The following is an 18,849-nucleotide window of genomic DNA, read 5'->3' on the forward strand; positions in this document are numbered from 1 at the left end:
TCAAATTCTAATACGCTATTTTATTCAGGTTATTCGCAGCCGGCGCCCAACCAAACGTCTCAAAACTCTTCCGTCCTGTTACATTCCCTGTAGGCCGCGGCACTCCTATGTTGAACTCCAAAGTAGGATGGGACCATTCACAGAGATGGTTTGTCGCGAAATTCGGCTCAGAAAGTAAGTGTGAAAAGACAAACTGTAAGAGAAAATTGATAACAATGTTTCCCGCTCCTTTCCAGATCAATCGGGCGAAACCCTTGTCGATGTCAACCTATCCAAGGATGAGGATGCTTTCCTTGCCGGTCACAACATCGATGGACGTATCTTGTTCCCGGCTACAGGCTATATGACCCTGGCATGGAAGACTTTCGCCAAGGTTCACTCCAGTGACATGTCACAAACCCCCGTAGTTTTAGAAAACGTTGTCTTCCATCGTGCAACAATTTTGAATAAGGATAATGCTGTGAAGTTTGGTATCAACTTCTTCGATGGTACTGGCAACTTTGAAATTTGCGAAGGAGGTTCACTGGCGGTGTCTGGTAAAATCACAATTCCGGATCATGTAGAGAAGGAGGAGCTTCCATTGAATCCATTGGAAAAAGACAAATCAGGACTACCGTTGAGCAAGAACGATGTATACAAAGAATTGAGACTTCGAGGCTATGATTACAGTGGCATGTTCCGAGGAGTTAAGGAAACCGACAACCAAGCAGTTACAGGAAGCTTGGATTGGGAAAACAACTGGGTCAGTTTCATGGACACAATGCTGCAATTCAGCATTATGGGCAAGGACTTACGAGAGCTCTATCTTCCAACACGAATTGAGAAGATCATCATCAACCCAGCAAAACACCTCGAACTTCTTGCACAAGTTTCGGACGAGAAGAAATCACTCCCTGTATACATGTACAAGGACATTAATGTGATCAAGAGTGGTGGTGTTGAAATGCGTGGCTTGAAGGCTTCCCTTGCACCACGCCGTTCCGGCACTCAACTCCCACCCTCTTTGGAGCGCTACGTCTTCGTACCACAAAGCAATGGCTCCGATCTATCTGAAAACCCTGAGAAGGCACGCTTGAACGCCCTCACCGTGGCATTGCACTTAGTCACTGATAATTCTGGCGGCGCACTCAAAGTTAAAGTTGCTGAAATTGCAAACGAACGTAATGCTGACAGCTTATTGGCCCAAAACATTCTTGGCATAATTGAAGGCGAGCCCACCTTAGCCTCCGATGTTGTTGTGGCTTCTGCTAAAAATACCGATCAACTGAAATCTCACTTTGGAGATTCTGGAGTCCGCGTAGTTAACAAGAACATTTCTGAGGGACCAGTCGAGCAAAATTGCCATCTTGTGCTCGCATACGATGTTCTTGGCCGTCCAGATAGTGGAACCGTTCTGGAAAACGTGCTGAACACAATCAGAGAGGAAGGATTCATTCTTTTGGATGAAGTCCAATCCAACTACGAAAAGAACGCTTCCGTCCTGCAAAAGAAGAACTTGATTGTGGTCTCCACCCAAAAGGTCGGCCAACGAGTATTTGTGTTGGTCCGTTCGCTTATCGATGTCCGCAACAGGAAGAAGGTCGTCATTCAGTTGACGGAAAAGAACTTCAAGTGGTTGGATCAAGTTAAGAAAGAATTGCAAACAGCCGAAGATGAGAACAAATTCATTTATTTAGTCTGCCAAGGCGAGGAATTGTTTGGCGCTGTTGGTCTCCTGAATTGCGTGAAGAATGAAGTAGGCGGTCGATTCGCGAGGATGTACTTCATCCAGAATCCATCAGCTGAGAAATTCTCAGTGGATTCTAAATTCTACCAGGAGCAGCTGAATAAGGATCTTATTTGCAATGTATTGAAGTCGGCCGGCTGGGGAACCTTCCGTCACTTGAAATTAGAGACGTCTGGAGACACCCCTACTCTACAAGTCGAACACGCTTACATCAATGCTATCACCAAAGGTGATTTGTCCAGTCTCAAGTGGATCGAAGGACCTCTCTCAGTCCAGAAACCGGCATTTGGAGATAACCAGGAAGATCTCTGCACTGTCTACTATGCTCCAATCAACTTCCGTGACGTCATGCTGAGCTCTGGAAAATTAGCTGCCGATGCATTACCTGGAGATTTAGCACAACAGGACTGTGTCCTCGGTTTGGAGTTTGCCGGCCGTGACTCAAGCGGCAAACGCATCATGGCCATGGTTACAGCCAAATCATTGGCCACAACGTGCGTTGCTTCCCGCAACATGATGTGGGAAATTCCAGACAATTGGACAATGGAACAAGCCTCGACGGTGCCTTGTGTCTACTCAACAGTGTACTACGCTCTTGTAGTGCGCGGTAAAATGAAGAAGGGCGAGAAGATTCTCATTCACGCTGGTACAGGTGGTGTCGGACAAGCCGCAATCTCCGTTGCATTGCATCATGGATTGACTGTATTCACTACTGTTGGAAGTCAAGAGAAGAGAGACTTCTTGAAAAAGACTTTCCCACAATTGACTGACCGAAACATTGGTAACTCTCGTGATACATCCTTTGAACAGTTGATCATGCGCGAAACACAAGGTCGTGGAGTTGATTTGGTACTCAACTCGTTGGCTGATGAAAAACTGCAAGCCTCCGTCAGATGTTTGGGATTGAATGGACGATTCTTGGAAATTGGAAAATTCGATTTGAGCAACAACTCGCCGTTGGGTATGTCTGTCTTCTTGAAGAACACATCGTTCCATGGAATTTTGTTGGACAGCATCATGGAAGGTGACGAAGAAACACAGAAAGAAGTTGTGGCTTTAGTTGCGGAGGGTATCAAGAACGGTGCCGTGCGTCCTCTACCAACAACTGTCTTCAATGAACAACAAGTAGAGCAAGCATTCCGTTTCATGGCTTCTGGCAAGCATATTGGCAAAGTCGTTATTAAAGTACGTGATGAGGAATCAGCTAAGGTTCTGAAACCACAAACTAAATTGGTGACCGCTATCCCAAGAACATACATGCATCCAGAGAAGACATACATTGTTGTGGGAGGATTGGGTGGCTTCGGATTGGAATTGTCCCATTGGATGGTGTCACGTGGTGCTAAGAAGCTGGTTCTCACTAGCAGAAGTGGTGTTAAGACCGGCTATCAATCTCTGATGATCCGTAGGTGGAAGGCCCGCGGTGTGCAAGTCGCCATTGACACCAATGATGTAACGACATCTGAAGGATGCAAAAAACTACTTGAAGCTTCGAATAAACTTGGATTGGTTGGCGGAATTTTCAATTTGGCGGCGGTACTGAGGGACGGACTACTTGAGAACCAAACCGAACAAGACTTTAAGACTGTATGCGTTCCTAAGGTGGATGGTACCAAATACTTAGATCAATTGTCACGAGCCTTGTGTCCTGAATTGGATTACTTCGTCTGCTTCTCAAGTGTGTCTTGCGGTCGTGGTAACATCGGTCAAACAAATTACGGCTTGGCTAACTCAGCCATGGAACGAATTTGCGAAAATCGTCAAGCATCTGGCTTCCCAGGAACTGCAATTCAATGGGGTGCTATCGGTGATACTGGTCTTGTTATTGAGAATTTGGGCGACAACGACACTGTTATTGGGGGAACCCTACCACAACGAATGACATCATGTCTCCAAACGTTCGACATGTTCCTACAACAACCTCACGCTGTATTGGCATCAATGGTCGTGGCTGAAAAGAGGAAGGCTGACGCAACTGGAGGAGTCAGTTTAGTAAATAGCATTGCAAATATCCTAGGCTTACGAGACATGAGGAACGTTCAAGACGTTGCAACCTTAGCTGATCTCGGAATGGACTCTCTCATGGGTGCTGAAATCAAACAAACTCTTGAACGAAACTTTGATGTTGTGATGACACCACAAGAAATTCGTCAATTAACATTCGGCGCACTTAAGGAGCTCGAGGGTTCTGCAGGCGGAACCGTTTCACCAGCTCCAGTCAGTCCATCAAAGAGCACCCCATCACCATTCGGCGATGGAACCCAAGTAGTTTTCCTATCAGAGCTGATGCCCACCGAACCAATTGTTCGTTTGAAATCAAACGCACCGAATGACTCAAAGAAACCTCCAATCTTCTTCGTGCATGCCATTGAAGGATTTGCCGCACCTTTAGTACCATTAGCCGAAAAATTAGACAGTCCCGCCTATTGTTTGCAATGCACAGAAGAGGCACCACTTGGATCACTTGAGGAATTAGGCGAATATTATGTTAAACAAATTAAGAAAATCCAACCGAAAGGACCTTACTCGATAGCTGGCTATTCGTTTGGTGCAACTATTGCTTATGTAATGGCAGCTTACTTAGAACAACAGAATGAGGATGTACAACTTGTGATGTTGGACGGTGCACCCAAGTATGTATCGTGGTACACACAAACACATAAGGCAAAGAAAAATGCATTGGAATCAACAGAGGAACAGAATGAGGCTTATGCGTTGGCATACTTTGGCATGGTTCTAGGAAATATGGATTATGGTGGTGTAAGTATGATTTGTAGCCTTTTTGGAAAACTAATTCAGTTCAGTTCTTGCAAAATTTTTCATTCGTTTAGTTGCTGTTGCAACTAATAACATGTGTTTTCAATTTGCCAATTAGGAACTAAATTAAAACTTTTGAATTTTGTTGAATTGAAAGACTCTAATTTCTATTTCAATTTCATTCCAGGTTGCTCGTTTACTTCTTAAAATCCCAACATGGGAGGCCAAGGTCGAAAAATGTGCAGAATTGCTTCATGCAGAAATTAATCAACCAGTTGACTTGGTAAGTTTTTGATCGATTTAAATGATTGGCCATTCAATTTTGAAGGTTAGCAACCCCTCTCTTACCATTGGCGGCTTCGATCATGCAAGAGCCAACCAATCCGACGCTGCCTCGCCTCTGTCTTGGAAACATCGCGTGGCTCTTACGTTTTATTCGCTACCTTACATAGATCCACAAAAATGTCCTGGATAGGAATTATATTGAGAGTCCTGAGTTGGCGATCCATATAATAATGGATCAGACCGATAAAAAAAAAATGTCTCCCTATTGAGGGAGTCGCGAGTCGATGACACGAATGGCGAAGCGGACCAATTGGAGAAAAACTCTCCTACATGGTCCACTATTAAGTGGAGTGCGGAAGCAGGAGTCGGTTAATCCTAAAATAAAAACTAGTGCATGCTTTTTTTGTTTGCCATTTTCTCTGTGCGACTACTTTGTTACACTGAGTTACCTGAGCTCCATTAACGCCCCGCTATCGTCCTGACGAATTCACGAATTATTGGTTTATAATTCCGCGGGTATCGAAAATGCGCTACATCCCAACAAATTGAACAAACGGTCAACAAAACCTCGAATTTCGACTGACGTAGGCATATTTTATCGGATGATTGTCGACCTATTTTTCACGTCGCTTCGTAAATGTGGGATCGTTTCTTCGATTCATTTGAATTAGAAAATTTCTGTATTTTTTTATTATAGCAGAAAAGACAGTCATCAAAATGTATTGCAAGGAAACTTTTCTAGTAACATTCTGTCTCACTCCCAGCACAGCAATTGCTTCAGTGACTCCCAAGTTTTTGTGAGTCTTATCACACACCCGGCCTCCAAAATCAACCATTTGCTGTAGTCCTGCAGCTTGAAATGCGGCGAGTAATGCTGTCAGTTTGCAGATATGATGACCCGTCGTTGCCCCAGATTCAAATTCCGGTTTGTCAGAAATGCTTGTGTTAGTCTTTGTGCTTTCCTGCTTCAAGAATATCGCAGTAGATTTTGACTCCTTGATCGAGCAAAATTAAAAAACTTGTTGAGCTGATGCAAATTTTGGCGTAACTCATGATAAACTGCAGATTTTGGCGGTATTCAGCGGCGATCTATGGGTTGGGAGTCTCCTCCAAGCGCCTTGTCCACGATGAAGAGCTTCTCATCTGTTACGACGATGGCCTTCCAATCCAGAGGACCGTAGCGAAGTACGTGTCTTTTACATTCTCGTTCACAAGCGTAAGAGCTAAAGTTTTTAGCTGTTGGTTGTTCAGCGCACAGTTTCATGATCGATTCCTGTCTCATGGACGATTTGTCGCATGGAGAAGCTCAAATTTCGTCTAATTTACCTTCGGATACGTTCATGGTTGTTGGGGAATCCGGATGCTTTTTTGCCTCCCCCTGGATTGCGGCCATCGTGGGTAGTCAGTTCTGACACACATTTCCGTCATTAATAGCCAAGCTATGGGTGCCCTCCCAGAAGGAAGGTTCTTGTTTTTAGACGATCTACCCATTGTTCAATTTCCTCGTGTGTAGTGGAACTGCTGCTGCGTTGACAGAAAAAAAAACAAATGGTAATCGGCGACGTCCGGGTGATAGAATGGATAAGGCAACATTTTGCAGCTATGGACGGAGATAGTATTTTCCACCCAAGTTCAGTGGTCTATGGTCTTCTCTAGCTGCAAAATGATTTTATCATGTTTCTGCCTTTGCATGGAGTCCCCGTTCAATAATACTTGCAAGGCAATTTTTTCCGGTTGGCTTGGGCACTTTTTGTACTTCAAGTTGAAGTCACTCCCATGGAAGCGTCGAAACCACCGCACACAAGTGTTCATCGTTGCAACAGCATAACCATGGGTTGCCACCAGCATCAGCCTGTATATAACTTGAAAAGAAACTTAAACATGGTTTTGCTGTTCCAGCATTTGATAAAGGTTTATTCGCCCTCTGTGCTTTGTTCGGTTTTGATTGCTTGAGATTCTGTCCTTGACAGTTGCTCTTTCACCTCAGAGTCATCGTATCACCTTCTTTAATAAAAGGCCTTTTGTAAGACTTTCAGTCTTCTTGGTACAGATGCATGCAGTCCACAGACATCAGTCGGATGTACCCTTAATCATCCTTATAGGAATATACTGATGAGCGCAATTTAACGGCCTTACTAGATATGAAATCAGGAGTGCGCTTATTGACGAATGAAGTTTTTTTCATGAATATAAGGGTAAACATGTGACTACTACTACAGTTGCGAGAGAGGCATCTTCGATATAATGCTCATGTAATTCGCGGCTGATGAGAACTCGCTATCAAAGTTTGGTCTAAACATCCAAGTTGATGGTAAACGGCCCAAAAACCGACCGAGGTGGCGCTGGCTTAATATGTACGTTAGATGGCATATTGAGTGAGAAATCGTCCCACTCGGACAAAGCCTATACCCAAAAAGAGTGACGAAGCAGCTCTAGACGGAACGACCCGGCGAGACGAGACAAAAGCTTAAGAATAACAAAACCATCCGCAGTTATCCCTATCCTCAACCGGCTACGCTATTAATGCAGCACAAGTTCTCGTTGGCTCCCAAAAATGGAAGTCGCAGAGGGTTGACGAGAGGGCGCCTCTTTGGTAAAACGGTGCACTGACAGACATGCAGAGTCATTTTGATTAACTCGTCGCACTTCGAAATGTGCTCTTTGGGTACAGAGAATCGATTTACGATGTGGCGCGGCAGGATTCGCAGCATTCGAAATTTATTTCGAATGTTGCGAGTGCGAGCGAATAGATGGCGCGGATCTATCCACTTTGCGTAGCACGCCACGGCGGCGGCTTCGACCTCTGCGGCGATGGTGGAGACGATTCCGGCGGCGGAAGTGGCTGCGGCAATGATGGTGGCTGGGGCTGCGTTGATGGCGTCTGTAGCGACAGCGGTGGCAGCTGCTGCGTCTGTGGCAGCACCGGTGACAGCTGCTGCGTCTGTGATGGCAGCGGTGGTGGTTGCGGCGACTGTGGACGGCAGCGGTGGCGGCGACGGGGACAGCCGTTTGCTGCTGTTGTTGATCGTTGTGACAATGATGACTAGCCCGGTGCGTGAAAGGTGTTGTGCAGGAGGGCTTGCGTACGGGAAGTCGCGTGAAAATCTACTTCTGGAGAGGGTCCGACGTGTGTCGCGCAGTACACTGTGTAGAGAAGGTTTTCTCGCGTTTTTTCTTGCCTCTCGTCCTACTCGGCCTTCGTACAACCCGCCGAGAGGAATTTGCTGCCAGCGCCGCGGAGCTGGTTTACGGGGAGAACCCAAGACTCCCAAGCGATCCGGTCTTCGACAAGAGATCGGGTCTCACGGAGTCGGGGTTGGTGCGTCTGCTGAGGGACAATCTCCGACGCATCAAGGCACCACCACCCACTCGACACTCGTCCATACCTGCCAGTTCGCCCAAGGAGCTGGACACTTGCACGCACGTGCTGATCAGGACGGATGCCGTCCGGAAGCCGCTGCAGCCTCCATATGAGGGCCCGTACCGCGTTCTCGAGCGGGGAGAACATTTCTTCCAGCTCGAGATCGGTGGTCACAAAAAGGCGGTCTCTTTGTCCAGGCTGAAACCCGCGTGCGCCCCGAAGCAACGTCGTGTCCGCTTTGTGGATTAACGGCGAACGAAGTTCGGGGATCAGTCGCCGAAACCCCTAGGTTTCATCTGGGGGCGGAGTGATGTGGCGCGGCAGGATTCGCAGCATTCGAAATTTATTTCGAATGTTGCGAGTGCGAGCGAATAGATGGCGCGGATCTATCCACTTTGCGTAGCACGCCACGGGAGTGGAAGATCGCAGAAAAGTGTGCCATGAGTTGTTGTCTAAAACGTAGTAGACACAAAAAATTAATCTAATGCAGTAATTATGTTTTTCGTAAATGTCTCTGATTTGTAATATTAAGTTCGAATATATGAATAAATACTAAATAAATAAATAATAAATAGTCCTTTTGAATTAAAAATAGGAAAACGGAAATGTTAACTTAAATATTATAATAAATATAAGTAATGTTAAATACTTAAACCGTAGCATTTCCCACAGTACTAGTTGTTTTTGCAGTGCACACCAAGTGAAGTTGTGGGATACGCGGACAAACCCTTTCTCTAAATCGCGTGTATCATAAGCAACTGATGTGAATTACATTAGTGGTGCTATGATTCTGGATAAACTAGCTTGGTTGATGGTAACCGATGTTGCAAATGTCCTTGACGGGGATGTACACTAGAATCTTCATGATATGTTATAAGTTTTCAGTCGGACGATAATTTAAATAATCCGTAAGGCTGCTCTTTTTCTTCTCTATCGGAACATTTGTGCTGATTTATTACAATCTTTACAGAGCAGAATGTTGTATTTCACGTCCTGACTCTCCGGCGCTCAGTGGCGATATCATCAGGTCTCGTCACTTCTCCCGGCTCCTTTTTTGATTGCGATTTGCGGAGAATCATTAGGTAGAATCGCGGAAGTGGCAGATGAGAAAACTCTACCGATAGTATCTGTCCGAAATATCCAAACCATTTGCTCGTAGTAGGAAACATCACAGGTTAACATTGTCCTGGTAGCGTGCTTTTGTCAGCAACGGATTGGCAGCGCTAATATGCCCATCTTCAACTTAGGCTCCCGTTTAGAAGCGTAGGTGGCTCATCTTGGTTGGTTGCGCTATTTCACTCGGTCAAATGCCTGATCTGGATGGAGCCGAGAGACTCTCAAATCACCATTTAACGTCTCAAGCCCAAAACTGAAAAAACACCACTAACACAATATCAATAATTAACCAGGGTTTCACCTCACGAACATCGGTAATTTACACAATATTACTAGTGGCCTCTTGCTGCTGCTTACTGGTACACTAGCGCTAGTTGTTAGCATCAAGGTAAATCGAAGTTCAACATGGCAAATTTTACCTTAAAGGGAGCTCCTTGGTGCAAATGTCATCATTCCTGATCTGGGTGCCACTCATTAGTAATAAGGAGGCTGATGGATTTACTCGCCATCTGAATAGGCTTTTCAATGCGTTAGCGTAATATATGAGCCATGCGTGCTTGAAGCTACGGTTCCCTCAATCTCTTAACCTATCCTAACCCGACAAAGTCCCTTCTCGAAAGATTACACATGTATGTCCTGTTTGCTAGCATAAATTATTTTGAAATTAATACCCTTAAAATACGTCTTAGACATGTTCCAGCATCAAAGAGGCAAGGTTTATGAACCTAAGCATTTCATTGAAAGAACGCTTCCAAATTGTGTTGTCGTCACAACCATTTAACCAGAGTCGTGCAAAGTCATGATCATATCTGCTAATCTATTGCTTTCATTCGAAGATATTATAATATTTTATATAAAATAATTTGATCTAAACCTTTATTTACTGATTTATGATATCTTCTTTCAGATTATCAAAACTGCAACTGCATTCTATCACAAACTCTTGGCTGCTGACAAATTCAGAGCATCACATAAGATCAAGAAGTCTGTAACGCTTATCAAACCCACTGAAAATTATGCCAAACTAGAAGCTGATTACGGTCTTTCGGAGGTGAGTACTTTTGAATTATTCGAGATCCTATTGTTCAGAAGCTTCCTTTTTTGCAAGAAAAACAAATGTTACCCTTCAATACCAACTCTTTAACTTCGTTTCTATTAGGTTGTTGCAAATGAAATGTCGGATATTTGAGTAAAATTTCAAAAAACTATAACTTTTATGAAAATTAATTTTATTAGTCAAAATAAGAACCAGCAGCTTCAATGCACTTCTCCCAACGAGATACAAGGGCATTTATTCCAGTTTCGTAAAAGTCTGGGTTTCTAGAGCTAAGAAATTCTTCAAAGGCACTTTTGATAGCTACTTCATTGCTGAATTGTTTCCCCGCCAAAAAGTGATCCAAATGCTTAAAAAAGTGGTAGTCGGTTGGCGAGAGGTCGGGTGAATATGGTGGATGAGGAAGAGTCTCATATCGTAATTCATTTAATTTTTGGACCTTCATTCTGGAAACATGAGGTCGGGCGTTATCATGGAGCAGTATCACTCCATCTCTGTTGACCAATCTAGGCCGCTGAACACGTAATTTCTCGTGCATTTCATCAAGTTGGGCACAATATTTCTCTGCATTAATTGTTTCACCACGCTCCAAAAACGAATAATGAATAATTCCAGATGCAGACCACCAAACAGTTACCATTACCTTCTTCGGGTGAAGGCTCGGTTTTGGCATGTGTTGTGGAGGCTGATCGGCATCTAGCCATTGCACTGATCTGCGACGGTTGTCGTACAATATCCACTTTTCATCGCATGTCACTATTCTGCGCAAAAAGGGATTGTTCCTGTTGCGGTTGAGTAGAGAACTGGATATTTCCATTCGCAGTGCCATGTTTTGCTCGTTGAGTTCATGCGGAACCCACTTATCAAGCTTCTTCACCTTTCCAAGCTGTTGTAAGTGCCGAGATACTGTCGAATAGTGTACGCCTATTTTCTCTGCAATGTCACGAATCGATGATTGGGGATCAGATTCCACTATCAAACGCAACTCGTCGTTGTCGATCGATGGTCCTGGGTGTCCACGAGGTTCACTTTGGAGGGTCATGTCGCCTGATCGGAATTTTTCGAACCACCGCTGTGTCGTTCTTTCGTTTGCTGCGTCAGCTCCAAATGATCTGCAAATGTTTCTGGTTGCCTCCGCTGCGTTGTGACCAAGTTTAAATTCATATAGAAAAAGTAGACGTTTTTGACTCCCTTCCATGCTTTTTTCTCTGAGTTTTACTTGGAACTTCAATGACGATTGAAACTGAAATGACTCCTTGATCGAACGAACGACTATTTATACTCAATTATCCCATACCACCAGAGTCACCTTGCGGCAGTTTTAAACATTAAAATCATAACTAACTTCACTTCATTGAAAAATCCGACATTTCATTTGCAACAACCTAATACGTTTACTTTCAAAAATATCTGCCAGAATTTGGAGATCTTTGTTCCCTTCAAAGAATATGTTTCTATTCACTCCATACCTAATTTCCATGCTTTCTCTCTCCTTTCAGGTATGTCAAAAGGATGTTAAAATCCTAACAGTCGAAGGAAACCATCGAACCATCCTAACAGAGGATGATTCCGTTAGCATGATAGTAGATATCCTCAAAGGACTCTTAGCATAAAGGCATCGCTCTCCGCTTTCTCATATATTATAAGAATAGTCTCATATTAGGTTCCAACGGCTATATTTACATACATTGAAGGGTGGTTTTCATACGGCATATTTTTTTTTAATTTATAAGAAAGTTGATTCTCATTGAAGCAGAATACACATTCGCAGTTGTCTCGGAGCAACGCTACATTCCATAAAACAAGGAACAGAAATTTGTTATAACGAAAGAAAAAATAATGAAAACGGAAAATTTTCCAATTTTACTCAGTAGTTGATACGATAGACACACAGTGGATATTGAAATATATTTAAAACAAATTAAATGTAACCAAATGTAAGGATACATTTGTAGTTGACTAAGTGGCTGAATTTGCTATTTTTGCACTAAATAGTTTTGTACAGAATCAAATATACATCACAAAAGTAAAAGACAGTAATGTATCAAAAACAAACGTAAAAGGGTAAATATTAGATTATTATTTATTCGTTTATTGAAGGGAGGCTATAATCCTGCCAATGTTCAGGGAGTCTAGGTCCATTTTCATCCTTTGAGCATTCGCAATTTCATAGTGAACTCTCTGATATTTGTTCAAAAATAATGAAAAGTGATTTAAATGTGTATATTTTCGGGGTAGTCTTATATTTTTTTTATATTGTTAATCGTAGAATAAATTATTTTTCAAGAAACAATGGAAGTTCTATATTTGCATATTCTACTTTGTTTCCGATGGTCTTGGCTTTAATTCCATGATGGAGAGCAGAGTTTGCGTTAATCATGGAAAGAATATTATTTTTTATTTGAAATTCACTTTTCTGCTCTTCATGAGTTTCACCCTTTCGAACGTCAGCATAGATTCATAATTCTACAAAGTAAAACCGTTCCTACTCCATTATCACCTTATCTATCACGCGTTCATTTAGTAGAATAGATGATGTTCATGCACATTAAAAGCACCGTAAATGAGTTGTTTGACGTTAATAATATTTCATGAAATCAGAATGGAAACCAATGGATCCGAATATACTACTAGTCGGGAGTATTTCATATGCTATGTGAACATGTTTTTTAATTGGAAATATTAGGGGCTAAATTTGTACTTTGGAAATTTGAAACAGATGAAAATTTAAAGGAAAACATACGGCACTTGTAATATACTCGCTTTTTCTCACGACATAACTATCGATGGGGAAACACTCTATACTTTGCGACTTATAAATTTGTGTATATAAAAATTATTAAACAAAATAAAAACTGAATGAAAATAAATAAACCTGTAGTATCCATTCACTTATATCAAACGGTCTATCTAAAGATTTACTGAATTCTGTGTGGAAATGGTATTAAGGGAAGTTGCACTGAGTTCTAAAAAAACTATTGTTCCGCTTCGATGATGATAGTGTACTTATTAGATGAATCTTATAATCGACAGGAATTTTAGGATATTTCCCACTGATAGGTGTTTCAGCCTTGCATCTAGTATTAAATATTGTCACAGTTCATTGACGCTCTTTGCATTAGTGCAGACTATTGCCGAAGGTTTTATCATCCTCCCCACAGAATCGGCACAAGGATTTCGGTGTTAGCTTACCGTGTAATGGCTCGTAAATATACCCACTATGATCCTAAAGCTTTTCATAGTGAGGTTTAATTAATTCTGCATTTTGGTTCATGTCTCCCTATGATCACCCTGTGAAATGCCCTCAACCGTTCCTCTTCCGTCCTTAGTGTGATTGCCAAGAAACACTTCCCAATTCCACAAAGGGGTCTAGTACATATGGCGCAGTTCCTGCTCCTTTCCTGGTCAGTTCATTCTCAGCCCCATTGCCTTCTAACCAAAAATGACCTGGAACGAATAGTATGTAGGCCTTTCTCTACAAACCAACCATATTTAATTTATAGAGGCATTCCCATAACATATACTATACTACTATCTACATTTTCCTTGGACCAATGGCCAATACTGTTAGGAAACCGTCAGTATGCTAGGTAATCAGACACAGTCTTAGTCTTAATTTTACTCTGGGAATAGTATGACCGTAAGTTGTAGCCATATTTTGATTGTTCTCGTACTCCTCCAAACAACAAAGACAAAGGAAACTCAATTTTAGACTTTTACAGCTACAACTGACGAATTCTGTTTTCCTACCGGCGTTTGAGAGTCAGATATACAAATGACAGTAACATTTTCAGGACCTCGCTTTTATTTAACTTGAATTTCTTCCTAGAAGAAGGCAGATTGAAAACTACCACCTGAACTGAACAAAGATAAAGATAACGATAAAAAGAATTGGCCGACTGGAATAGATACCATCATAGGAGATGTTGTCTCGTTAAAAGTTAGGCAAGGATCACTGAGTAAAACCAAAGCAACTTGGCGCGGAGTTGTGTGTTAACTGTGTAGCAAATTGGTAAGCCATTCGCAGAAAAATAACGAACTTGGGAGGAGACATAAATATAACTACGAATTTGGCAATCGATATGGAGTAACCATTTGGAGCCCGAAATGCTCACTGTCTTCTCAGGACAGGTGTTCTTAGAACATTCAATGAGTGGGTAAGTACTAAAATATAAGGTAAAAGTGGGAAGCAGGGTCGCCTCTTTGATTAACAAGAAATTTGTGAAAAACATGATTAGCTTCAAATCAATTAGTGAGTGAATGTGCACAATTCAAAAAACAACAAAAAAGTTGTTCAACGTTCGGCTCCTTAATATATGTATGTAAAAATGGAAACCGAGATGAACGACGTTGCGTTGAATCATAGGCGCAACATGCTAGTACCGCGGTTGAAATAAGGATATTCGCACCGATATGGGATTGCATCTATCATAGAGAAATTTCAAAACAGGTGTGATTGATGGTGTGGTCGTGTATTTCTTGCTGAAGAAAACTCAGTAACTAAGATTGCCCTGAACATCCAAGTCGATTCCACCTCGCCCAAGAAAAATGGAGAACTCGATCTGGACTGTTCAACTTTGCTACTGAAGTGAACAAAAGCTGAAACAAATTTGACGGTTCTACAAAAGATGAATTTTACAACCATTTAATTGCACGAAAATTGTTCTAGGTGGCTTTATGGTTAAAATTGGAAAGGAGCCTTTACATTGAGGGAATTCGTTAGTAGCATCCTTATGCTTTCTTCATCGAAAGAATGCAGTATAGTGTCTCTGCCTTGGACGAAACCGTAGTCATCTATATATTTTTTTAACTGTGTGTGTTTGCCCAAAAAAAGGAACCCATGGACGGGAAAAGTGGGAGAAAGTTTCTCTCCAATTGGTACGGCCCGCCATTAAGTGGATGGCGGACTCAGGGTCCTTTCAATTCCAAACGAAAATTAATATAATTCTAATTGACGTCTCGGGACACATTATGGGCTTAAATAAGGTTGGTCCCAGAGCTGTTCAAGTTCGCCCTGGAGTATATAACCCGAAACATGCTAGAGAATCTGAAAGGCCACCCTGTTCATCAAATTCCTCATCTTCCTTAAACAGACTAGACGAAACAAGGAGAACAATTGGCACAAGAGTAAATGAAAATTAGATGAATATCTAGAAGATGGCGAGGGCGAAACCAACACTAGACGATCACAAATTTGAGCAAATGAATAACTTTGTCTAAGTGGGGTGACTGATAACGAATGGATGATGTTAAAATAGCTTGGAAAAGGGATGATTAAACGCAACAATTCACTTTCTAGAACACTGGCATCAAAGGCAAAGAAGGGCGCACTAAGCAAAAATCGATGCGCAGCACAAGCCCTAATGACACCATGGCAGGAGACACTTCAGCATCCCGACCTGGATCTATTTAGGAGAGCTCATCAATGCTGAAATTTCCTTCGACCTGCCTCTAAGCGCGGTGAAAGTCATAAGTCAGGGGAACTCGCTCAAAATGTGAGAAAACTATTTCTGATCTGGAAGGAGTGACCTTTGTCTGGAGCTACAATTGTAGAGCGCAGCAAAAGGATGGGAGAAAAAAAGGAGCACGCAGGCAATTACCAAGTACCAGGGAAACAAAGAGGTGTGTGCCCATTACAGAAAGGGGGCAAAATATTATAATAATAATCGTTGGCGCGATAAGCCAAATGGATTTGATCGCATATCGCAACCATGCATTACAGTAAGTACACTGCAGACGTTGCGCTCGCTCGTGATTATTACCCTGATTTGACTCATAGACTTATAAGAGTTCTCAGTCAAATTTAGGAGCGTGTATTTAACCTTTTATTCTTTTATTATTTGAAATAGGTTTTTGACATATTTTTCGTATGTTACAAAGTTCAATACACAATTTCAAGAAATTACTCTTATTATAACTCCGAAATATTAGAAATAATACTGATTTCTGTATGTAACTGTTTTCTTTCTGCACGAAAATCTTTCCTTTCACCGTGACTGCCAACCAACTATTATTTTTCCTATCTCACGTTTTTCGTCACCTACTCTGTTCTTCACTCTTGTAGCGAGTTCTGAACTGAGTAGAGCGCCGGTGACGTCATCTGTCCGCTGGTATTCGCGACATTCGAAATAAATTTCAAATGCCGCGAATCCTGCCGCGCCACAGACTCATAGCTGAGTTGAAAACAGTCCTCACCATGAAAAACAATAAGGTGCCAGCTCCTGATGGTATCCCGGTGGAAGTTTACAAACGGGTGGTCCTCCAGCGGCTAGAATTGCTGCTCGTGGCGTTCAACGCTTGCCTGAAAGAGGGCAGTTTTCCTTGCCGCTGGAAGGTGGCGAGACTCGCGCTAATCAGGAAAGGAAAAGGAGACTTTGAGCTGTCTGCTATGCTTGATACGACCGAGAAAGTACTCGAAAAGCTCATCAGGAGTGGACTTGCGGATATTGAGGGATTATCAGAAAGGCCGCTCCGTGCTCTATGAGGCGCTAGAGGACAGAAGGGGATGGAAATCACGTCGAGAGTAGCACAGGGATCCATCCGAAAGCCTCTGAAATGCTTGCTGAGACTCGATATGTCAGATGAGTTGCCTGGTCGTTTATGCGGACGACGTTGCGACATTCGTTGCCGGAGGCAATGTTGAACGGCCTTGCGCCTGTTGGCAGACTTGGCATGATGCGACGTGTAAACGGATGGATGACTGCTTATGATTTCACCCTTCCGATGAAAACAACCGAAGTAATCATCTTGACCAGAAAGAGAATCCCAAGCCTGCGTGCCATATCGATCGGCGAGTTGCCTATAGAATCAAAACCAGCCGTTTGGTTTAATGCTCGACTCGAAGAGGAGCTTCTTCGAGAAAATTAAAGCAAAGTCTCGGCCTTGAGTCGGCTAATTGCGGACGTTGGGGGCCCTAGGAGATGTCTTCTTAGGGGAGCTACGCAGTCCGTTCTGCACTATGGCGCGAATGATGCTGATGCTCTTGACAGGGAGGAGCATCGTAGACGCCATGCTCAAGTGCAGAGACGGGAAGCTTTGGAAGTGGCGTCTGCTTAGCGCACTATCTCAGAACCGGCCGTAATGGTGATCAGGGGAGTGATCTCCGTTGCCTTCTTTTCTAAGGAGCGCAGAGCTATCTACAGCCACAAGGGCGAAAATTGAAGAGAGGTGGTTCCCGTGAGGAACGTCAACCCACGCTTACCGAGTAGCAACTGTCTTGGCTCTCCGTGGCTGAACCGAACGCACGGGGAGATTGATTACTTTCTTACCCAACTTTTAAGTGGGCATGGAGGCTTTCAGTCTTACCTACACAAGATTGGGAAGGCACGAAGTCCTGATTGCGTGTTCGGCAATGGAGTGGCGAACGACGCCGCACGCACCTTTTACTCTTGTGAAAGGTGAGATGGATTTCGTCAGCATCTTTATGCAGACACAGGGAAGCTCTCTCAAACAACATTGTCAGAGAGATGAACACTGGCAGATGGAGTCGTGTTGCGCATGATGCTCGGTCCGGACCGAATGGCAAGGGGTTCCCTGAACTAATTACTCTATTCCTCCCCTCCCCTTCCGTTTGTGAAAGCAATTCCTTGACTTAAAGGCTTCCAAGGTCGGGAGAGCGATAGGGCTAGCCGGAAGTAATGCGCCAAACGGTTCCAGGCTAATTCTCTGACAACAGGGAGATGTTTAGTAGATATTCCGACAGCGTACTGCTGCGGGAGTCTAACACATTGTGCGTAAACTCATTCACCTTACTTTCTGCCCCGAAAAAAGCATGCCTCTGGTAAGGAAAATTCCAAGTAATAGATGTCCGCAATGCAGTTGTAGGATGCTTATAGCTAGACTGGTTGGGGGCTCTTAGCATTGTGTTATGTCGTTAAGATCTTCTCTTTCGAGCGAGGCCATTTTATCCCATTGGCGGAATGATGCCCATTGACATTTTGGCTGATGAGATACTTATCTACATATAAGCGGGAATCCAATTTCTCTGGAGTCGTCAGAGAAATTTTAGAAGAGAATAGTAACATGCGATGACCAGGGAAAAGCTATTTAAATTGGCTCGGACAACAAAGCTCCGAGCTTAGATAGTGAGGTTAGCAAACATATTTTGAAGAGAGGGTGAGAAACGCAAAATTGGTCTTGCTGCACAAAGTTGGAAAAGATCTATGTTAGTCTAGTCTTTCTATTCCTTCAGTCTCCTTTATCATAAGAGAGTCATCTTTTTAAAGAAGCAAAAGTGAATGCATAATCCTCAACTTCTAGAGAAGTAAATATATCAATAGGGGATGTGGTGCATCTAACTAATATCGGCTAGTATTACAAGATATATTTCTCGCACCTATTGCCTGAGACGTCTAACCGCTACTTAGCCATTACTTCTCTCTTCTAAAGCATATATAATATATATATATTGTTTAAAAAAATAATGCAGTCTATGGAAAGTCCTTTTTTGTTGTCATTTCAGGACCGCATCGCAGTGACGTCGATCGACATCTTGGCAAATAAAGTGCCGAGCATGAGCGAATTTCGCAGCTCATCAAGATCATAATTGAA

At 42.9% G+C, this 18,849-nt stretch overlaps 1 protein-coding gene across 2 annotated transcripts in view; it reads left to right on the top strand.

The window, feature by feature from the left end:
- Positions 1 to 13,169, top strand: part of LOC119651873 (fatty acid synthase) — a 57,809-nt gene extending 44,640 nt beyond the window's left edge. For both annotated transcript variants that reach the window (XM_038055680.1, XM_038055681.1), the window contains 5 exons: positions 29 to 174; positions 237 to 4,486; positions 4,671 to 4,766; positions 10,153 to 10,296; positions 11,799 to 13,169. In XM_038055680.1, coding sequence (XP_037911608.1) covers positions 29 to 174; positions 237 to 4,486; positions 4,671 to 4,766; positions 10,153 to 10,296; positions 11,799 to 11,912 — 4,750 coding nt within the window. In that variant the 3' untranslated portion in view covers positions 11,913 to 13,169. The remainder of the gene's footprint in view (positions 1 to 28; positions 175 to 236; positions 4,487 to 4,670; positions 4,767 to 10,152; positions 10,297 to 11,798) is intronic.
- Positions 13,170 to 18,849: the final 5,680 nt, after the last annotated feature.

Source organism: Hermetia illucens, chromosome 3 (genome assembly GCF_905115235.1).
Source record: "Hermetia illucens chromosome 3, iHerIll2.2.curated.20191125, whole genome shotgun sequence".
In the NCBI taxonomy this organism is placed as follows: Eukaryota; Metazoa; Arthropoda; class Insecta; order Diptera; family Stratiomyidae; genus Hermetia; species Hermetia illucens.